Genomic DNA, 21,719 nt, shown 5'->3' with positions numbered 1-21,719 from the left:
GCTTCATATCTTTAACCACATTATGCAACAAACATTATGTGACACCTGGGGCATTTTCCGTGTTATTAGAATGTAAAAACACCATCTGAAGTTAAGAATATCAATATAATGGGCCCTGTCTTGCACCCGGCGCAGTGCAGCGCAAAGCCCGATTCCAGTGTCTGTGCTAGTTTAAGACCGACGCAGTTGTCAGTTTCCCGTCCAGCGCTAACGTTTAAAAAGCAAATGCACCTGCGCCTATCTGTGCGCCCATGGGCGTGCTGGTCTTACAGGGAGGTGTGTTCAGGTGAATTCTTGGTGTATTGCTATCTTGTGGCAGCGAAAAGTGATTGCGTCATTGACCAGCAAAAAGTCAATAACATAGCATTTCATTGTTATTTTAACAGCTAATTAGTCAAATGCACCTAGGCTTATGCACAGCGCGCACACTATGCTTGTTACACACACACAGGGATGCACAGCAGCACACAAACATGCTAAATATTACAAATAACAATATTACAATGTGAAATAGTATTATGATAGATCTGCTCGTGCGCTTTCACTTCACGCACGAGCAGACCAGTTTGTTCTCCTGAAAATCTCTCCTTCCTGTTTAGCAAATGCGCCAAGGCACAAAAGCGCCTGGCTTTTAAAGGGAATGGGAGCTTGGTTTATTGAATGTTACACCCAAAACACACCTATGATTAAATGAAAACACTAAGTACAACTCTTTTGAACCATGTGCCTGGCACACGGACCCTGGCATACACACCATAAATGCACCTGCGCCAGGCGCTTCACGCTGTGCACTAAGATTGTTAAAACAGGTGTCTAACTGCGTGTCAATCACTGCTCATGCACACAAATTCATTCTCCCTTGTGGGGGGAGAGGCTTAGGAGACTGTTTTGGGGTTTAGCGGAAAGCGGGGAGGGACTGAGAAGTTGTTGACGTTCACATTTTTTGGCTAAGTCCTGGATCTTCACAATCCTACCTACGGCACCTTAAAATTCTATTTCCAGGGCTTTTGAGTCCTGAGGAGAGTCGTTATGACTGCAGCTCCAAACACACTGGTCAAACTCTAGGCTATAATATAAAAGAATCTCAAGCTCGTGGATGCATTTCAAACTTCTTTGCTGCAAGGGTGTGTGGATTAAACCGTCAAGGTGACACACTGCAATTAAACAGCATCGTCTGTCGGCGATGAGCTGTCATCACCGAGCTTTGTCGCAGGTGTACAGGGCAGCTGTAAGTTTAATTGCTACAGGCCTCCGGGATGGAGCTGAACCCCATCTCCTGGCGGCGACAGCAGGCCTTCACTGGAAGAACGGCTACAAAGGAGACTTGTAACACAATGACAAATGGTTATACAGCAGTTGCCAAATTAACAGTGACCTCCCCCCTTTTGCTGTCTGGCGTGGGTGATAATGTACAAAGTCCTGTCGGGAAGTGTGGTTAATGTTCAAGATAATCTGTCTATTATGCGAGTTCAACATTAGGAAGGGAGTGAGTGAGTATCAATTAAATGTTCCTTTACATAGAAAATGTGAATCGTTTTTTTTTTTTTTTTTTTTTTGGACAGCGATTCAAGCGGGCGGACCTAATATAGATTTTGAACAAGTTGCTATTAAGTGCATATAACTGGAAATAGTTCAAATAGTGTGACTGCAGCAGAAGCTCCCTCTCCAAATTACTATGGTGGAACTCAATGTGCTTACTAATTGAGTCTCAGTGCTCCGAGGAAACTAATAGACAGAGGAGAGAGGGGGAAAAAAGGAGCGGGAAAAAAAGAAGGGGGATTTCTGTTCATAAACAGTGTTTACTTAAAGCACCCCCATCGCCTTATTAGTATTAATATCAGTGACTTCAGAAAGCTCATATTCTGCCATTGGACAGTTCTGTATTATTTATGATGGAAATGAAAGCCTGGGAATGCAGCAGCAATGGAGGAGCGCTGCATACATAGCAAACGATGTTGCCTATGCCAGTTTACATAACCAATGCTTGGGTAAACAGCGGACTAAGCGAAGCACGGGGCGAGTCGGAAAAATGAGAGCAAAATGTTATATCCACACTTTATTAGCCTATTTGAGGCGAACTTTTGGAGGAGGCTAGGAGAACACTGCTGAGCTTTTTGATGCAGCTGGTCTTCATCTGCAAGTCCGTTTGAGCATGAAAGTGCGGTGCAGAACCTCGCCTCCAGCGCAACTGCTGTAATGTTGATCTAAAGAGGTCAGGTCAATATAAGCACGCTGGAACTCCAGAGCTTCTCGCCTTAATTAAAGACACCATCTGTTAAACTGTATTATTAAAGCTGTTAGAGTGAGCATTAGAGCAACCAAACGGGGCTTTTCATTTTCTGCTCTATTTACAGGCAGCGGGATGGCATGTCAAGCACTGGGATCTAGGTTTAGGGCTCCGGAGCTCCCCTGCTGAGGTGTCTTTGAGCAAGACACGGAATCCCTGCAGAGTTTACGGTCCGTCGACGTGGCTGATGTTCCAAATATGCTACTTTAACGCAAATCTGGACACATTCTAAAAGTGCTTTTCCGAACATCAGGTATAATCCTTATCCAAAACAGCCTCACTTTGAGATTAATTTACTCCACAAGATTTTTGTTTACTCTCGCCAGCAAGCGTGTTCATAAAGAACATCCACAACTTTCCTCTTGCACGTGTTTGCATCCACTCCACTTAGCCTTTAAAAAAAACTAAATCTAAGGGTGGGGGGGCCTTAGATGTTGTTTTTTTTTTTGCTTCAAGAACACGCAACAAAATCACCACCACATTACTACAACATATACTGAATCAATCTTTATTTATATTAAATTAAAAATATACTTTTGACAGATTCATGTAACAAACATGAGGAACGGTATTTCTATGATATAAAGCTTTTGGATATGGTTCCACAACTCAGAGAGAGACGGTCAGCACGAGACGAGACCGTCTCGGATAAACTGGGAGGAGGGGGGGGGGGGGGAGTATGGAAAGCTAACATGGGCAAGGAGGAGTTACTGTTAATGCCTTCCTCTCTACTATGTCTCCTCTGAAAGCATGCTAAACAAATCAGAAATGAAAATGGAGGAATACTGCGAAGGCTGTGCCCTGCCTTTCAGGAAAGGAGGAGAAGGAGGTGGTCAGACGTGGCTCAGTAATATTTCCGTTAGAAAGTAAGCGGAAGAAGGTAACACTAGTTTATCTAGGTTAGGTGGCGGCACTGGTTTTAGTTGTATGATCATTAGAAAGAGGAAGAGATAAAGAGCAAAAGAAAGGTATTGATCGCTTGTTCTGGGATGTTCTGATTACTGAGTGACAAAATAACAACGTGGCAGGCATTGTGGAAGCGAAACAGAGATACCAGGTGGATCGAACACCCTTCCACCCATGACCCATCATTACCACTTTTACAATGTTCAACTAAACTGACAACACATTCTCACTCCCATCTCGCAAAATACAGACGCTTGGTCAGGTGCCTTTGTCGTTGTTATTGACGCTAAAAGGCTCCTTTAGCGTCATATAATGCGCTTGGTCGGGACAATTGACGAACGGAAGGCTATGGTTTCCGTGCGACACACGAATAACGGTTGGGTTTAGGGAAAGGCCGTGGGTGGGCTTAGACTTCCGTGACACGCGGCGTCTAAAGACACTTGTGGGACACGATCCCTGGTCCTGTGTTGTTTGACCCATCCGCCACCCCGACCAACCTACCTACGCGGAATTTTCCCCTTACATAGTACTCGCTAAACCCCCCCCCCCGCGTACATGCTGCTCTCCCCGGTACATTCTACAAACACGCTGAAGGGCGCTTTTGCCATCACTTCAGACGCTGACAGTCTGAAGCCACTGCCCAAACGTCCATATTTTACGAGTTTGGAGTGAGAACGGGTTGAAACTCAAACATTATGGGAGGACAGCCACAAAGCTCTGGAAAAAAAAAAAAAAAAAAAAGGGGGCTTCACAAGAGTTTCACATGAGAAAGGGTCAACAAGCACTTTTAAAATCAGATTCCCATTAGTCAAAAAGGTACACTTACATAAAGCAAATATGTACGGCTCTTTTTGTACAAGTTGTTAGAAGCAGGAGAAAACAGCAGTAGGAGAGAAGACCATATAAATTCAAAGCATTGCCTCCTGTATTTACAAATTCACCCCCCCGTTGGCCATTTCAGTGCTTTATATAAAAATACTATTCACATTTGTTGTTGAAGTGTGTTAGATACGTTTTGGAGGAAAACCCCCCCAAAGATTCTGTACATTTATATTGATCTGATCATTTAAACACAGAAAATGAATGCGATGATTTGTGCAATTAACAACTAGCGAGAATGACAAACATGTTCAATAATGTGCAGTAAACAACACAATAGTGGAAAAAAATAAATCATATAGATTCAAGTCTTCTCCTTGAAGAAAAACAGCCTTTAAAATATGGGAAATGACTCAATAATAAAAGACTATACACAGTACTGTACACAAACAACAACAAAAAAAAATCCCATGAAAGATTTCAGAAATAAGGATTCCCAGTTTGTGCTACTGAATTCAGTAAAAAGAAAAGAAAAACGGGGTTCTTTTCTCCCACGCCGAAATCAAAATATAATACTGTCAATCAAATGAAGAGATACAAAAGGTGGAGGGCAGTAAAACACTCACTTTGGGTACCATGCAAGGTGACATTGTACTATACATTAGAGTCTAACGCAGCCTATATGGTTGGTATGAAATATTAAAGGATGCACTTTAGTACAACACGGCTACATGCCTCTGCACCTTGGCTCGGAGGAAACGGTAAAAAGTAGAAATAAAAAGAAAAGGGATCAGTCTTAAACACCACTCGCCATGGTGTGTTCTTGAACTGCCATGAGCCACACGAGTGTTAAGGGCTGAGACTAATAGCAGCAGGTAACACAGTCCAACGCCAAGGTGAAATATGTCTGAAATGAGATATTAGTCAGTAGAGGGGAAAAATGATTGCTTCCACAAATAGAAAACAGACTGTGTAAAAACAGTAACCAAGGCCTTTGACAAGATTTGACAAACTACCGGTATTTTTTTTTTTCTTCCTCTTCTGGAAATGAACTCTCGAGAAGATTCAATTGAAAGCGGTGGGATGCAGAGTGCCATACTTTCATGTGAGGCCAATCGTCTCATCAGTGTTAATCTATTCTCGATTCAAACCCATATTTTGCCTGGGTCTTCAAGATAATTTAGACCAAACAAGAGAGACACCAAGGCGTTTGTTTTTTTCTCCTTTTTTTTCTTCTTGAAACAGATTTGGCAGACGCCTCCATCGCTCAGTATAAACAAGCTCAAACGCGCTATGAATATTTCACATTGATTTTAAATGCCGTCTCTATTTCAGTAAATTAGAGCTCCAAAAGGGGACTACAAAATACTCCATCAAATAATCACAATTTCATCAAAGAAGCATTATAAATGCTGTTTGAAGCAGACAAAAACAACAACCTGGTAACAAGGACAGTAGTGATAAATGACCACATGAACCAGCTGAATATTCCAGTAACGAAAGAGTGGAAAATCTTTCTTTCTACCCGCGTGTTTGAGCAAAGTGCTCCATGGGGAGGGCAAACATATACAGCTTACTAAGACGAACACTTTCACACACAGAAGAAGCATTAAAATACACTAAATAAATATCCTACCTACGAGAAAACTGCTTGGACAGGGGTCTGCCATAGCAGAATGATAAATAGCAATTACACTAGTAATGTAAAAAAAAAAAAAAAAAAAAAGCACAGATAATGGCTGGGAACACCAGCTAAAGGTTCAGAAACTACCCCATTTTGTTCATATTGATTGAGCTAAGATGTGATTCTTGGAAGAGGCTTTCTGAGGTCAACCATCATTACAAAATGTTCCCCCTTGATCTTTGAAGTTTGGCAAGTTTTTCTAGTATTTTCCCACCCACAGGTCTTCTGTATGGCTTGGTGGAAAAAATAATGGCTGTAACACCAGCGCTTTTAGCAGCGTTGACTGGAAGTTTGCCTGCAGAGGCATCAGTAGTGAGGGTGGGGACAATTCTTCTTGAGTGTAAAAGGGGCAAGCAGTGTTCTACAGTATTAGTATTATTATATCCTTTGCCACTAGAGACCAGAGTTTGCATCCTGAATGCGGTTCAGTTTAGACAACAGAAGAATTGGGGCACTTGTGTTTTCCTTAAAACGTATTTGCTGTTTCAAATTAGTTGAATATGAACATAATTTCTAGGAAACGAGGTTGGTAGGTTAGTAGTCTGGCGGGTTTTGACTTCTGGGCAACAAGGTCCTTCAACAATATCAAACAATTGGATTTTCAACCACTGCCAATTGCCAAAGAGCAAATGACAGCCCCTTATCACAAACTTTAAGACAGTCTAATTAAAACAGATGTGGCTCTATTTCGTATAGGCCAACGCCCTCTAAGAGCTATTGCTATTGGGTTTATCCTTTCACACGAAGGGATAAACCCAATAGCTCTTACTATCGTTCTGTTTTGTATAGGCTTCGCCCTCTAAGAGCTATTGCTAAACCCAATAGCAATAGCTCTTAGAGGGTGAAGCCTATACTCATAGAATCTGGAGTTACAATACGTAACTATAATTTACATCTTTGTCTGTGATTATTTGTCTAAATTAAACAACTTAATGGTTTAAAACTGTGCAGGTCACTTGGCCACCTCAGACCAAAAAAAAAAATGAATCATTACTCCAGGCTATTGATTTACAAAGTGCCATCGATGAATGATGGAAATCTAGAGATTTGATGATGTTGGGCCACTCAATGAGCTTTTGATCCAAGACATTAAAAAAAACGTATTCTACTTAACAGCAGTCATATGGTGGAAACCTTTGTGGTCGGACCAGTGTTGAGTTGCCTGTTGGTTAGCAGCAGTACTGAAGCTGCCGACCGTGTCATCACCGACTTCTGCCATATCTCTTATTTATTTTCCACAGATGTTTTCTGTGGGGCCAAAGTGGTTTGCTAATACGCGCTTGGCTCATTCACACAGACACTCACACACACACACACACACACACACACACACACACACACACACACACACACACACACACACACACACAAGTCTGGTTTTACTGTGCTCTGCTGGTACTGTCTTGTTCATTCCTTGAGGTCTTCATTAGGCAGCTTCTATGGAAGTAGAATTGTTTACTCTCTCCCTCACTCTGTCTCTATTATCACCATTTTGAGTTGAGCTGCTTTATGGATGGTCCTACTATTCAGCACATACAAAGATCTGTACTCTAATGTAAGGTAGCTTCATGGTCTAAATGGGAAAACCAGTGTATAAAAATCCATCTTCTCAGCACTGACACCAGTGTTTATAAAAATGTTTACAGTGTATTTTTTTTTTTTTTTTTTTTTTTTTTTCAGTTTTTCCAAGACAGCAGTCAACCAAAAACAACTAAACAGCGGCCCATGGTCAAACTACAAAGGAGGGATCACTGTAGTTCTGACAATCACAGTATCACAGTTACAGTAGAAAGAGGAGATGAGTTTCACATATTTGATGGTAAACTTGAGAATATTCAGTATACTCCTTTAGGCAAAAGAATGAATAGGATTGATGAGCTTTCAGTGCTCCGTCTTTTACGTTGCTGGATGTCTTGACTAAACCCTTTCAGTCATGTATCCTCCATATTTTGCCTCACTCATATAAGGTCATTCACAAAACAAGATATCTTGACATCTAACAGACTATTTTCTCGGTCTGGTTGCTTATTTCAGAAACCCTTCGAAACGTATTGTTCATCCTCTGACCTTTATGTTGGGAAAAATAATAAAACATATTGTTCCTTTCATGAATTGGACACCACAGTGGCTGGCAGTGAGTTCAGGTCCCATAAGCTGAATCCATCTTGTATGACGCCATTGTGTTCTGCCTCGCCGGGACAACACGATACGCGCCCTGCTATGTGACAGTCATGTGTCCGTTGTATGCCAAAAACTACCGTAACCTTCACATTTTCAGTGACAGAGTCTCTATCTACAGGACATAAATGGACTGGATTGGATATAGTAAAGGTGCGTGAGTTGGGTCTGCCTGGCTCGGTTCGTTCCACATCGCTCTGATGTCGCTACAGCTACAGCAGATGGCACGTTATTTGGAAAGAGTTGGGGCCTCTTGGTTGTGGCCACTCCCCTCTGTGTGGAACAGTGGAACCGGAGAGGATGTCTGGGTTGCTGGAGGCTAGAGTCTGATTGGGGAACTTTTGTCAAGTGAAACGATTTAGACCACAGTGTTCCGCTGCCGGTAGGGTGGAGGTGGCAAGACGGTGCCAGATTTCAGGGAAAACTCAGACATGTATTCAGGGTTTTCAGCTACCGCAGGCCGTATGTGTCCATTCTGCTTATAGAACAGCTTGGTGTTGGTGGAACCGCCCTGTGCGCCGTCAGGGACCGCCTGGTTAGACGATTTGGGAGGCAAGCTGTGCTGCCAGTATTCTGGATTGTCAAAGGTTACCTTCAGCTTTTTCCCGCTGACTTTACCTGACGTCTGTCCGTGCTTCAGTAGGCTAGTGTTGGCTGGGTGCATGGTAGCATGGATCTGATATGCTGGCAGGCTGCCGTGCCCAATGGTGGCCGAAGTGGACAGGGCACCTGACTGGCACACCTGGGCTTGGGCAGTAGTTCCTGTTTCGCTCTGGCTGACGGAGCCGCCACCTGGATTGCCAGGTTGTCCTGCAGGTTTGATGGTGTGGTGGGCATGGAGGATGTGGGTCGGTGGGCCGTGGTGGCAAGGCATGCCAGATGGAGAGGGTTGGGCCGTGGGGAGGGGGTAGTGGGGCAGGCTCGCCTGGATAGTAAGCGGGAGGTGGGAGCCCGAAGAAGGGATGGAAGAAGAAGACTGGGTGGGTAAGGGCAGACCATTTCTCCTCAGAGCTTCCAGGCCCAGCTCCGCGGGGCTGTGGAAGGTGTTGAGGTATAGGGGCTCGTTGATGTACTCATCCTCTCCTTTGGGCTGGCTGTTGGGTGTGCTGTGGTAGCCCGGGTTATCCAAGGCATGGATCTCACCGTTCTTACGTCGCGATACAAATGGGTTTTCCTCAATGGGATTGAGATATTCTGTAGCACAGATTAGAAAAGGGAGGGAGGGAAGACAACAAGAGATAAAGGAATTTATGAGAGAATAAGACAAACAAAAGATCCATAGAAATCAAATCAAGAGAGAAGTTAACAAAAGAAATTGAAGAGAGGAAGAGAAAGAGATAACTCGCTAATGAGGGGAGAAGACGGAGATGATAATGGTGATAATGGCAGCCACTCAGGACCAGACGGGCAAGATGCCAGCAGTTCTTTGGCACTGCAAACTCCATCTGCCAGGGGTGAAAATGCCAGCAAATGACCCTTTTCACTGCTTCCAAGCGCTATAATAGTGGGGTGCGAAACCTATTGATTTTGCCCACTCTTACGCTCCTTGACATTGCATCAGATGCATTTTGCTGCAGGCTTTATTATATTTTGACCTGCTCAAAAAATCAAAGACTGTAGTGCAAGAGCAAGAGCTGATGCACAGAAATATTATCAAAGGCAAAACATGACATACACAGTTGACGGATACTGGGTAGGAATTTTAATCAATGGAATGAAATTAAATGGCAAAATGGCAGAATATACTACAAAAGATCGTATTTACTCTGTGAATGAGCAAAGAGATGAACAGGCAACAGGTGCACTAGGCTCAAACTCGTAGTACATACAGGATGCAGTTGTTTTACATTTAAATTGTGTTTCTGCGTTTGTGGAATATCACAGAAGATTGTGGTGTAGTTAATCTATGTGCAACTTTGATTCCTATGAAATTAATTTAGTGGGGTAACGTTATTTCAAAGTTTAGTATTATCTACACTACGCTGTGGATTAAATTCAACTCCTAAAATGCAGTTGGTTAACAAGAATTTCTACCTGGATTTATTCGTAGCCTCTCCAAATCAATTCTGTTTGTTACAAGTGATCTGGAAAATTAACTAGACTTCACTGTTTTTTTTTTTTTTGGTGACAATTAGAGTACCTGAGGAGCTCTTGTCCTTCATGGGTGTCATGTATCCGTCCTCATCAGTGTCCCCTCTGGTCGCCCTCTCCCCCAAGAAGATGGTGGGGTCAGCGCTGTACCTCTGGCCCCCACTGTCCTCTCCCCCAGCCTGGCTCTTCTTATGCAGGCTCCCGTTACAGCGTTGGTCTTCCAGGGCCGGACCCGGTCCACCTGTGGCATCCTGGTTCACGCAGGCTTGGGCACCTGCCAGAGAGGCCTCTGCAGGGTTTGGACCACCATCTCGATAGCCAAACTGGTTCTGAGGCAAAGAGTGGGTTGTGGATAGACACAATAAAACATGTTTTCAGATGTTACTGAGCCAACTGCAGTTTGATTTTCTTTGTTCTAAACCCCTTGAGAAAACGTTGATGCATGTTTTGTATGACACTGTGCAGCTTGTAAACATTCTTTAACAAACTAAATGTGTCTATATTGTTCAACTGAACCACAACAAATTCACACAGTGTGAATGCCAAAAGTCATAAAGCTGGAATCAGTATACAGTGGTGTGAAAAAGTGTTTGCCCCCTTCCTCATTTCCTGTTCCTTTGCATGTTATATGTTTGGAACCAAACCAATTTAAACAAAAGTGGATGTTTGTAAATGAAGGTGTTTATTATTTTCCAAACCATCATGGCCCTGTGTGAAAAAGTGATTGATTGCCCCCTTGTTAAAACATAAAACTGTGGTTGTCCACACCTGAGTTCAATTTCTCTACCACACCCAGGCCTGATTAGCCACACCTGTCATCAACATCACTTAAATAGGGAATGTGAAGGGCAGCCAAAGGCAATTGAGCTATCAGTCTGGAAAGGGTTATAAAGCCATTTCCAAAGCTTTGGAATCACCTGGACCTCAAAAAAGAACAGAAAACCCCACAAGAAAATACAAAACATGACATGTGAAGCAAAAGGGCTTCATTCCACCATCAGGAAAAGACTGGGCAAAAATGGCCTGTGGCAGAGTTCAAGGAGAAAACCACTGCTGAGCAAAAAAAGAACATCAAAGCTCGTCTCAATTTCTCCAGAACACATTTGATGACCCCCAAGACTTTTGCCTTCTGTGGACCGATGAGACAAAAAGTGGAACTCCAGACTCTTGCCAAAAAAGAACTTATACCAACTGTAAAATATGGTGGTGGCTGATGGTCTGGGGCTGTTTTGCTGCTTCAGGACCTGGAAGACATAAAAGGAACTTACAGGAAGGAGAATGTCAGTTCGTGTAGCTAAACAAAAACAATATCAAACAGAGGAATGGCTGAAAAAAAAAAAAGACTTTGGAAAAGTGTCCTGAGGTTATATCTGTTGACCCTAAAAAGGCCGTTCCCATTGTCATCCCTCCATTGCAATCAACTTCCCCCTCCTCCAAAACTTCTTGCAGTTGTTCATCCCAACCAGTTATTAGGTTTAGGGGCTTTTTCAAATGATGGTTTGGATTTTTTTTCCAATGTCATTATCCATTTTGTGTTTACTTGTGTTGTCCTCTATTGTTTAATTGGTTTGATTTCAAACACTTAAGTGTGACAAACATGCAAAGGAACAGGAAATGAGGAAGGGGGCAAATCAGCCCAGATTAGATAACCGTCTGTATTTGGACTGCCAAAAAGTTCTGACAGCGTAGTCATCAACCTGAATAACAGCCAGGCAGAGCTTCCCAGTCACCTGGACAAAAAGTCAGCCCCCACAAGAAAATACAAAACATGACATGGATTTTTGACAAGTTCCTTTCCAACTGTGTGGGCATGGAAGCAGAGCTACAAAATACAACAGGGGCCTTTGGACCCTGTATTAAACTCAAAAAGGCATTTCAGTTCATGATAGTGGTTAGATAACTGACCTTTGAATACGCACCTGAATAACCCCCGGATGGATTGGATTTTGACAAGTTCCTTTCCCTGTGTGGGCATGTAGGGGCTTTGGACTGTATTATCAAAAGGCATTTCAGTTCATGATAGTGTGTGTGTGTGTGTGTGTGTGTGTGTGTGTGTGTGTGTGTTTTTTCAGGTACGCAAGGGCTCGTTAGGGAACAAAAAAATAGGAAAATGGATAGGTCACGGGGGTACAGGTGGATAAGATGCAGAGCCGTGGGCCAGAGGCATGTAGTGAATGCTTGCGCTCATTCTCTATTAGTAAACGGCTCTGGCATTTTAAGAGAGCGTCTGTTATTTGCTTACGGAGCTCTGAGTAATGAAACCTAGGGCCTGGGGAGCTAGCGCATAAAGGGCTCAGGTTTAAGCCACACACGCTAGGATGGAAATGACGGAGGTTGGCCATTAGCAGATGAAAATCATCAGCGTGTTGGAAGTTCTTAACCACCTTGAGCACTAATAGAGGACAGTGAGTTGGGCTGTTTTTGACCAGAAAGAAATGAAAATAGTATGTTTTGCGGCTAAAGTTAAATCGGTAGACTTGAAAGGGTTTTATAAGAAGATGCAATGTGTTATTATATTAAAATATTAAATTAAAGCTGTAGGTTTATGCTTAGAACCCTTAAAATGTCCTTTTAAACAGGATGGGGATACATTTTTCAAACTATTTTAGGACTACAGCATAAAGGGTGAAAGAATGTTTTCTGCATATATATTTTTGTGTCCTGAAGCAGTGTCCTTACTCTGTTGGAGTCAACGCGAGGCCTGGTTGTGTATGACGGAGGAACCATGTTAAAACCCCGAGGCACCAGATACTCGTCAGCATCCATCAAGTCGTCCAGGTCCTCCTCGTCCAGAAGGCTCTGGAAGAACTTGCTGTCGTTGGGGCTGGGAAGCTTCATGCGGTCATCTCCCTAAACGGTACACAAGTGACACAATTTAGTGCGATTCATTTCTTTTAACGGACGGTATACCGCAATTTAGCCTATGACCCTGATGTTTCATTTCCCGGGATTGCTCCGGTGCCCCCGGAAATTTCCGACGGGAAGTCGCTCTTTTCGCCTGGATGTCCATTACCTTCTGCTTTCTGTGAGTTGGAATTCTAAACTCCGGAGGACTATGGTTAACTGCTGCTCAGATCTCTGCCAGGTAAATCCAGACGGCTAGCTAGACTATCTGTCCAATCAGAGATTTACACAAACAAAACAAGCTCCTTCCCGAGGCTATCTAGCAGCGGCAACGTGGCTCTGTCCCATCCCAGAATGGTGTGTGGACTAGCCAAAGCGCAGACTAACTGCAGTTATAATCAAAAATGACACACAAAATATATCAGATGATTATATTTTCATACATAGATACTATAACATTTAAACGCTTTCCAAACACACCTGGATGACCAGGTATCGCTGGGGGTCACGGGCCATTCTGCAGAACTCCGCAGCCAGCTCCTTGAACTTCGGCCTGCTGTCTGCGTCAATCATCCAGCCTGGGGGAAAGAAAGAGGAAGATGGAGGGGGGGGCATGTTTGTGTTATCCACAGCACTGAAAGTTAAGTAGAACTGCTGGATTGGATTCAGCCGTGTCACTGCCATTCTTCTGTGTGCTGAATAAAATAATAACCCAATATATTTCCATTTCAAGCCCAAATAATGTGTGACAAATATTATAGTATACAATTGAGGATGGTTAGGAGACAAAGAAAACCTATGCCAGTATTGCAGATGTAACATATTTCTTAGATATGTGTACTGTATGTTTATTCAAAAAAAAAAAAAAATGTTTGTTGTATGCAGATGAAAGTTCTGTAGAAAATACAACAAAAAAACTGAACGAGCAAGTATGGTGTTCACTTTAACAAGGTTTTATACATTTGAAGGGTTAAATGCCTTGCTCAAGGGCAACTCAGAGGTAGTTATTAGAGGAAAGAGTTGTTTCTACTTTTCTCTCCCTGAGGCCACAGCTGCAGAAGACTGACAACACAGAAGACTCCTGCAAGTGCTGTAAAAGGCCAGGTTATCTCTCAGCTCAGATTAGACAGAAACGCAAACGGAGGTGCTAATTTCAGGGTCTGTACTGCATATACTACAACAGTTATGGGCGCCTCTAGCAATCCTAGAGGGAGGTTCCACGGAACACCTGGAGAATATAATTGCTTCATTTCACTTTATTTCAAACTTAGTGGCTACCACAGTGACAAGTAGAGCTGAAGCTCTTTGGTTCACTCTTAATTTCTATCATTTTACACGGGCTCGGGCTTGTGCTCCGGGTTTGCGTGGTAAATGAGCGGTCAGGTGATGCGTTTCGATTAGAGCGAAAATGGATGCTGAGGAGGTGAAACGGAAACGGCTGGCCTCTGGAGGACTTATTTTATTTCTTTGTTCCAACTTCCAAGTGGCCTATAGCCTACGTTAGTCATGAATAAATTATGTTAAAAAATGTATAAATGACTCATTCTTGACAAAAGGCAAAAGAGTGGTGTGCATGCACACATTTGAATAATGTCGTGCCGTAAACGGGTTCGGCCTTTTAAAAAGCTGTCAATCAAAATGTACTTATCTGGCTCTGGCCTTGTCGGGCCTAACTTTTAAGGTCCGATTACAGCTCTAGTGACAAGAAATAACAGTTTATCCGCACTGCATTTATGCAACTTTTCAAATCAGAGTCTGTGGTCTAATGCACGTTTCCTTCTGTCGATCTGAAGCTATGAAGCTCTCCTAAAAAATCATTTTGCCTGCCTTTCTTCGCTCAGTTCATCTTATATCCACTTATAGTGCCCCACGCAGGCACATTACCTAAATGAGGTGCAATCACTTCAGCAGCAATCAAACTCTATTTCATCTTTATTGGGGTGGCGCCGAGGCAGTGGGGCACGCAATGCGACAGCGCACCAAATCACAAACAACGGCTCTCAGTCAACACGTAATTAGAATTAATGTGGCCAATTGCTGAGCTTGCTTCTGGCTTTCGATGGGGCGGCGTTACCCTCCTGCTAGTTTGACTCAGTCTTTGACCTGCTTCGGCTACGTCTGATCGCCGCTGTGGCACTCAGCTGACGTCTCTCGACTTTTGTGTGTGTGCTTGTGTGTGTGTGTGTGGGTGGGTGATGTGATGTTTTTCAGGGTGCTGTAGCATTGCAGTGTGAGGGAGGAGATTTTAAAACCTGTAGAGAGGATAAGGTGCTCAGCAATAGACTGTGAAAATGCAACATGTGATGTATATCTGACACCTGCCCCTCTGCGACCAATAACGGTTTTATTTATTTAATCGAATTAAAGATAACTAATAAACCAGGACTATGTGGGAGTTGCTTGTTAAGTTATGGGAATACCTTTCGCCAGCATTTATAATATAATTGTCCAGACATTTTACCTAGCACATAAAATGTATTCTCCTCCATCAGTTGGCATTGTTATTAGGCTAAATGGCTGCAGGGCTTTCATGATTGCTTCTCTGCTGTCAAAAGCCATTGGCAGGAGTTTTTCATTTGGAAAAAGAACAATTAGGTAATATGACATTTTGGTCGGGCTAACATTTCTTGTCATGGGAATATGTTTTGATATCGAGCTCCAAACTGGATTACATCGTTCTCTTTCCACACATTTGGCATTTGAAGCACTCATTGCTGTTGTCTTCATCCCTAGCGAATCAGTAGAGCTCCACTAGAATAAGTTTGAATTCATAGACTAACAAGCCGCAAATAATAAGAAGTATATTCATAGCGCAGATACAATATTTGTTGAAAAAAAAAATGAATAAAAAGGGTAGATAATTTAAAAAAAGAACTGATAACTGTGATGGCAGAGGAAAAAAAAAAAAAAGTCAGTGGGGAAAAGTTGATGTGAGGTCATTTTTATGAGATGTTTCAGCCACTACTAGAAGATGGGGAGTGACAGAAAAGGGTGGAGCAGTGTGGAGCAATGACCAGACTGGTGTATGGAAAAAAACAAAGACTAGCCAAGCAGCCGATATCTGGCAGATCTCATAGCATGGATTGGCATGTATGTCTGGACTGTTTCCTGGAAATATGGGAGGGTGGATCCGTCCGCACGCAGCCATGGACAGCAGAACCAGGGTTCTGAATCCAGCCAGGGGAAGGAGTGCAAGATGGGAGAATTTGGGGAGGATGAAGAAAAGGCAGGTTTTTGGACGGTTGTACGAGCTGGAGGGAGAGTTGGGGTACGTTGGCCTGTGAGGGAGGTGTGATGGTCCAGATGGAGGATGACACGAACACGGATGTGGGCAGAGTCCCTGGCTGAGGATACGCCTGCACGTTGCAGACCATAAACCCGCATCTCATCTGTTTCACAACATCTCTCTCTGAATAGTTTTTTTTTTTTTTTTCATCTCTCGTATTTACAAACCAACTTTTCTTCCAGCCTAGAATCGAAGCCCCTGAGCTCAGATAACACCTTATTAGATGAATATTAAAAATATGAACCCCTTTTATTAAACTACAACTCATCTGTGACACTGAGTTGGAGCGGTGTATAAACATGATTTAAAAAAAATAAGATCATATGCTGCACAACACTCGCTGAGTTGGAGTGCTGCTCTGCAACATTGTCTTTAATGCTGCCACATGTGGCTGAGGAAATTATGGTTACAAATGTGTGATATGTAGCAAGACACATGTTTTTCAATGATGATTCTTTTTAATTTACAAATTATTTGATGTCGATACTAGGGATGCACAATTTGGTGTATATGTACCCTGAGCTAAAAGTGAACATTGGGCGCCCGGATAGCTCAGTTGGTAGAGCAGACGCCCATATATAGAGGTTTACTCCTCGACTGCAACCTGCGGCCCTTTGCTTCTCTCTCCCCCCCAAATTCCTGTCAATAAAAGGCCTAAAAATGGCCAAAAAATACATATCCACATCTGGTCATTAAATCTATAAATATTTCTCTCAGTTAAAGGAACAGTTTGAGGTTTTGGGAAATATGTTTATTTGCCTTCTTGCCGAGAGTTCGATTAGAAGATGGATACCACGCTGTCATCCTATAAACCATATTTTGCATATCCATCTTGTTTGTGAGTGTACTGTATGTATGTGTGATTGAGCTTTTCTAAGTGTGTTTCCTCACATTTGACCATCACCATGTAGACATCTATTGTGCAAATGGGTGGCTGGGGCAGACGCTCCCCTTTCTCCAGAATGTCTGGGATTTCTCGCGTGGGGATGCCGTCGTATGGTTTGCCTCCAAATGTCATCAGTTCCCAAATGGTCACTCCTGTAGGATAAGAGGAGTAGGGGGTGGGGGGATGAAGGGAACAAGACAGACAGGCAAGGAGATATGTCAGGGTGACACAAACAGCCAGGCAACAACATAGAACAAGATAAGCAGACCGATAAAGGGGTCAAAAATGCAAATAAAGGATTTCAGGTCATTGACTTCTTTCCTTCCCACAAGTATGAGCAGAACAAACATTGACGTGTACAATTACAGATGACCAATAATACATTTACCACCCACCATAACTCCACACGTCACTCTGATGGGTGAACTTCCTGTAGTGGATGCATTCAAGAGCCATCCATTTAATGGGCATCTGAGGAGAGATGGATAGACACATAAAGATGAGGATCTTTGATGAAAGGACCAAAAAGAAGAAGCTCATTAGGACATCTATCATATCTATTTAGCCCTGAATTGGTAAATTCATAATATTTCCATTATGCATATTATCCATCTTATGATTTGCTCAGCAGCTTCCCTATCGGTTAATCCAGCGTTTGTGAGATATTGGGAAATTGACCATATTTTGCTTCATTCAATACTACTCAAGTACCGTGATAGCTTATCTTCAGTCTATCCCAGGGTTCATCGATAGTGAGCACGCTTTTTTAAGATACTGCATGTAAATGAGAATGTATTGGCCAATTGTCTCACACTATCTCAATAGCATGTAGGTTTACAGCAGAGTGCGTGAAATCGTAATAACGGGCCCTTTGAAATTCCTGACAAGGACAAAGCCACACGTCGCCTTATCCTAAGTGCCATATAATTTACATATCAGCTGTACACATGTGTGTGCATATGTGAACGCACATATAGCATTTGAAATACTGCCCCTCCTTTCATGTGGGAGCCTGACGCACACGCTTGCTATTCAGGGAAATGAAAAAGGAGAAGGGAAATGAAATGCGTTAGGTTGGAAACGGCTACGGCGCCTCCACTTTCATGTCTGTTGATTTATCTCTCACGGCGCATCTATTTTTAATGGCGTACATGTGTAACTGCTGACAACAGCTCTCATTTATCAATGCATCAGTGAATAGCCACATGGAGTCAATCACTCAGATGGTTGCATCAAACTACAATATCTTTCATTTGCCACAGGTAACAGCTTAAATTCAAGATGCGGTGGCTACCGTCAGGCCTCCAGATGAATAGATGCAGCAATGAACAAGCCAATTTAATAAAGGGAGTTGATCACGACAATTTGCATAGTGCGCCTCAAGCGAGGGAAAGAGAAGGGGCTTCTGATTAATGTAGTCTGGGTCCCCAAACAAAACAAACTGATTGGAACTGTGGCTGCATGATTTGTTTGGATGAAGTGCTTTAAAATTGTAGTTTACCAGACTGACCAAAAATGTTTCAGATCTCCACATCAATATGAAAAAGCTAAATTTCTTCTTCTTTCCTTTTTTTTTGGAAACAAGAAAATGAAAAACATTAGCTAACATTTGGTAACCAACACAGCCCGATTATTCAGTTTTCTCTTTTCGGTCCCCTTTTGCTCTCCATTATCACCTCTACTGTGTTTGAATACAGCCACACTTATGATTTAGCTGTTGTCATTTGCACATTTTTCTGTTGTGGTTGCCAGACCAGTGAGCGAGCAGAAAATAGTGATTTAATCTAAGGTTACACATGCTACCTGTTAACCAAGGCAAAAAAACTCTGAGACGTTGGTTAAATCCCTATTTCATTTTCGCACAGTACACATAAATAAAAAATGATACTGTGGCTGGTTGTATTGACATCAAAAAGAGTGATTACAAAGGAAGTTAGAGGTGTGTCTTCTTAACTGTTAACTGCTACACAGCATCTGAGCGAGCGGAAAAGAAGATGCTTTTTCAAATTTAGCTGGCTTAGTGCAGACATACTCTTGAGGCTGTGTGCAATGAAGAATACACATTTGAATAAGAGTAAAAAAGGATAAAGAAAGGATAAAGATGAAAAAAAAGATTGTAAATGCAAGTGTCTCAAGCATTAAAAACAAGTCTTAAAGAGCAAGTGTATATTGGCCGTGGTGTGAAGGTGGGCTGTGTGATATTTCATTGTATAAAAATGTGAAATGCACACAGCTGTAAGGCAAACTGTACTACGGCATGTTGTATATATGCAAACAGGCAAATGTGCAGGGCAATGTTGAGGATTTAGAGGTCATCTTTTTTTTTGTTCTACTGCTAGTGATGCAATGCAAAGTTTGTGCAGTTACATCTTTAAAAAAATTACAAACGACAAAAATGTCTATTTTTGACATTTTATATACACTTAACACCTAAAGGATTCATAAATAGTATAATATTGAGTAGATTACCATCATATCACAAGCCTTATTTACTATTTTAATACACACCGCCTGAGGGGTCGAAGATCACGGGCATCAAATGTTGGTTTTCGGCCTTGCTGCTTACGTGCAGAGATTTCTCCAGATTCTCGGAATCTTTTGTAGATCTTATCGACTGCAGATCGTTAAATCCCTAAATTAAACGTTGAGAAACAGCTTTACACTGTCGGACTATTTGCTCACCCAGTTGAATACAAAGTGGTGAGCCTCGCCCCATGCTTGCTTGTGAACGACTGAGGCCCTATTTACATGGGAACGCTCGCAAGGGAAAACGTACAAATATTTTATCAGATGTGCCTTTCGTTTAGACGGCGATTTTAGGGCTTAAAAACGCAAAACAGTGAAACCAGCCTCCAGAGTGGAAATCTTAAAAACGTTCCACCGTCGCGATCCCGTCTAAAAGTATGCAGCCTCTATTGTTGTGGTGGCTGGCGATCCACCACATGTTTCGTTACATAAATCAAAATATAGAGCGATTACTCCCCCATGGCCACTCCACCGTTTGGTATCCACAGCGTGCATATACTTGGTCCAGATGGCTTTCAGCTTTAATGATATCTGACTTTTACAGATGGCTTCTTTCTCGTGTGGCTAGGACGTCCCTCCAGGTACGGGATACTGCTGAAGAAATTCGGTCCATACGTGTGTGGCAGTGCTTCATACTACCACCTAGCCGGCTGGTGTGCACACTACATACTTCACACACTTTTGCATCACCATATGGACACCATATTTTGCAAAGTGTTAGGCATCAAATTGAAAATGAGTGAATATTTGCAACAACAACAAAAAAATAAAGTTCATCAGTTTGAACATTAAATAGTCTTTGTTGTGTATTCAATTGAACATAGGTTTGAAAGGATTTGCAAATCATTGTATTCCGTTTTATACAACGTCCCAACTCAACTGGAATTGGGGTTTGTATAATACAATTTTAATTAAGATGCACACACAGTAGATGCTACATAGATGCACACACACATTCAGAGACACACAAATACTTTTGGCCCTGGAGCATAACAACGTTCCCTGGCCACCGTCACTGAACATTTTGCTTTATTACTTTTTGTTTGCACTACTTACTACGTATGTATACCATTGTTATGCACGGAGTCCTGTGTGTTAGGTAAGTAGTGTACACACACAAAAAACATGTTCAAGCCGCCACTTACACCAACCTTGCCCCCGTCTGCGTTGTACTCCTTCTCGTCAGCGTCTAGCAGCCGCGCCAGGCCGAAGTCGGTGATCTTAATGTGATTGGGCGACTTCACCAGCACGTTGCGGGCTGCCAGGTCCCTGTGGACCAGCCTCCTCTCCTCCAGGTACATCATCCCCTGATAGAGGAAAAAAAAACAAATGTGAGATGACTATGAATCTTCTGATGATGAAGCGATTTATCATGTGCTATTCCATGGTTGGAGCATTGTGAGAACGTTGACGCGTTAAATGTCAGCCCTAACATAAAATTATTGTCATAACTGTCATCAATAACCACACACCCACGCAGACATCTAGATTCAATCTTTCATTCTTATTATACCTCATATACACGCCTCTCGGAGACCGAGAATCTTTGGCAGCTTAATAGCATCGCAGAGATGTCAAAAAAAATGTGCCGCAAAACAGCTTCCCATATCCCAATGCAAGAGTACAGAACAGAAAAAACTTCCAGGTTTCTGATATGCTGTTACATGACATCACGTCCAGTGGCGGAAGAAGTGTTAAGATCCTTTGCTTAATTAAAAGTACTAATACCACACTGTAGAAATACTCTGTTACAAGTGAAAGTCCTGCAGTGAAAATGTTATTTATTTGTTTATTTAAAAGGGACAATGCACATTAATTGACATTTTTTACACTCAAAATGAAAACGTAAAGAGTTAGCAAAAAAAGCTAATTTTCATCTGTAGTCCCTTAACGTAAAGGTCCAATGTGTAGGGATTTCTCCCATCTAGCGTTGAGATCATATATCGCAATCAACTCTCTCGCACCACGCAGTCTCTTGCTCTTTTCGATATCCTTTTTCTTTTTCTGGGCGACGACGAAGACTCCTGTTCCTGAAATTTGGATTTTGAATACGTGTGGTCCTCCGTGTTTCCTTCTTCAAACTTGCCGGGGCCGGGAAGCTACGATACCCATTAGCAGTATTAGCAGCACCTGGGAGTTTATCATGTGACAGCGAAAACGCAAAAGGAGGAGCAGTATGTCCTGTATGTCCCTTACCGGCTAACATATTTCA

General features: G+C 42.5%; 1 protein-coding gene across 5 annotated transcripts in view; it reads right to left on the bottom strand.

Annotated features, from left to right (window-relative positions):
• The window catches only part of LOC114550836 (receptor tyrosine-protein kinase erbB-4), a 269,352-nt gene that overhangs the window by 1,524 nt on the left and 246,109 nt on the right, over positions 1 to 21,719 (bottom strand). For 2 of the 5 annotated variants that reach the window (XM_028571749.1, XM_028571748.1), the window contains 7 exons: positions 20,653 to 20,814; positions 17,377 to 17,452; positions 16,987 to 17,133; positions 13,290 to 13,387; positions 12,645 to 12,815; positions 10,015 to 10,294; positions 3,754 to 9,068 (listed from right to left, as the gene is read on the bottom strand). In XM_028571749.1, coding sequence (XP_028427550.1) covers positions 8,233 to 9,068; positions 10,015 to 10,294; positions 12,645 to 12,815; positions 13,290 to 13,387; positions 16,987 to 17,133; positions 17,377 to 17,452; positions 20,653 to 20,814 — 1,770 coding nt within the window. In that variant the 3' untranslated portion in view covers positions 3,754 to 8,232. Of the gene's footprint in view, positions 1 to 3,753; positions 9,069 to 9,553; positions 10,295 to 12,644; positions 12,816 to 13,289; positions 13,388 to 16,986; positions 17,134 to 17,376; positions 17,453 to 20,652; positions 20,815 to 21,719 lie in introns of those variants that run through there. The other 3 variants (XM_028571747.1, XR_003691760.1, XM_028571751.1) reach the window with 3 other exon arrangements.

This window comes from Perca flavescens, chromosome 24 (assembly GCF_004354835.1).
Source record: "Perca flavescens isolate YP-PL-M2 chromosome 24, PFLA_1.0, whole genome shotgun sequence".
NCBI classification, from domain to species: domain Eukaryota; kingdom Metazoa; phylum Chordata; class Actinopteri; order Perciformes; family Percidae; genus Perca; species Perca flavescens.
The sequence above is the reverse complement of the archived record's forward strand: the minus strand, read 5'-3'. Positions and strand labels throughout refer to the sequence as shown.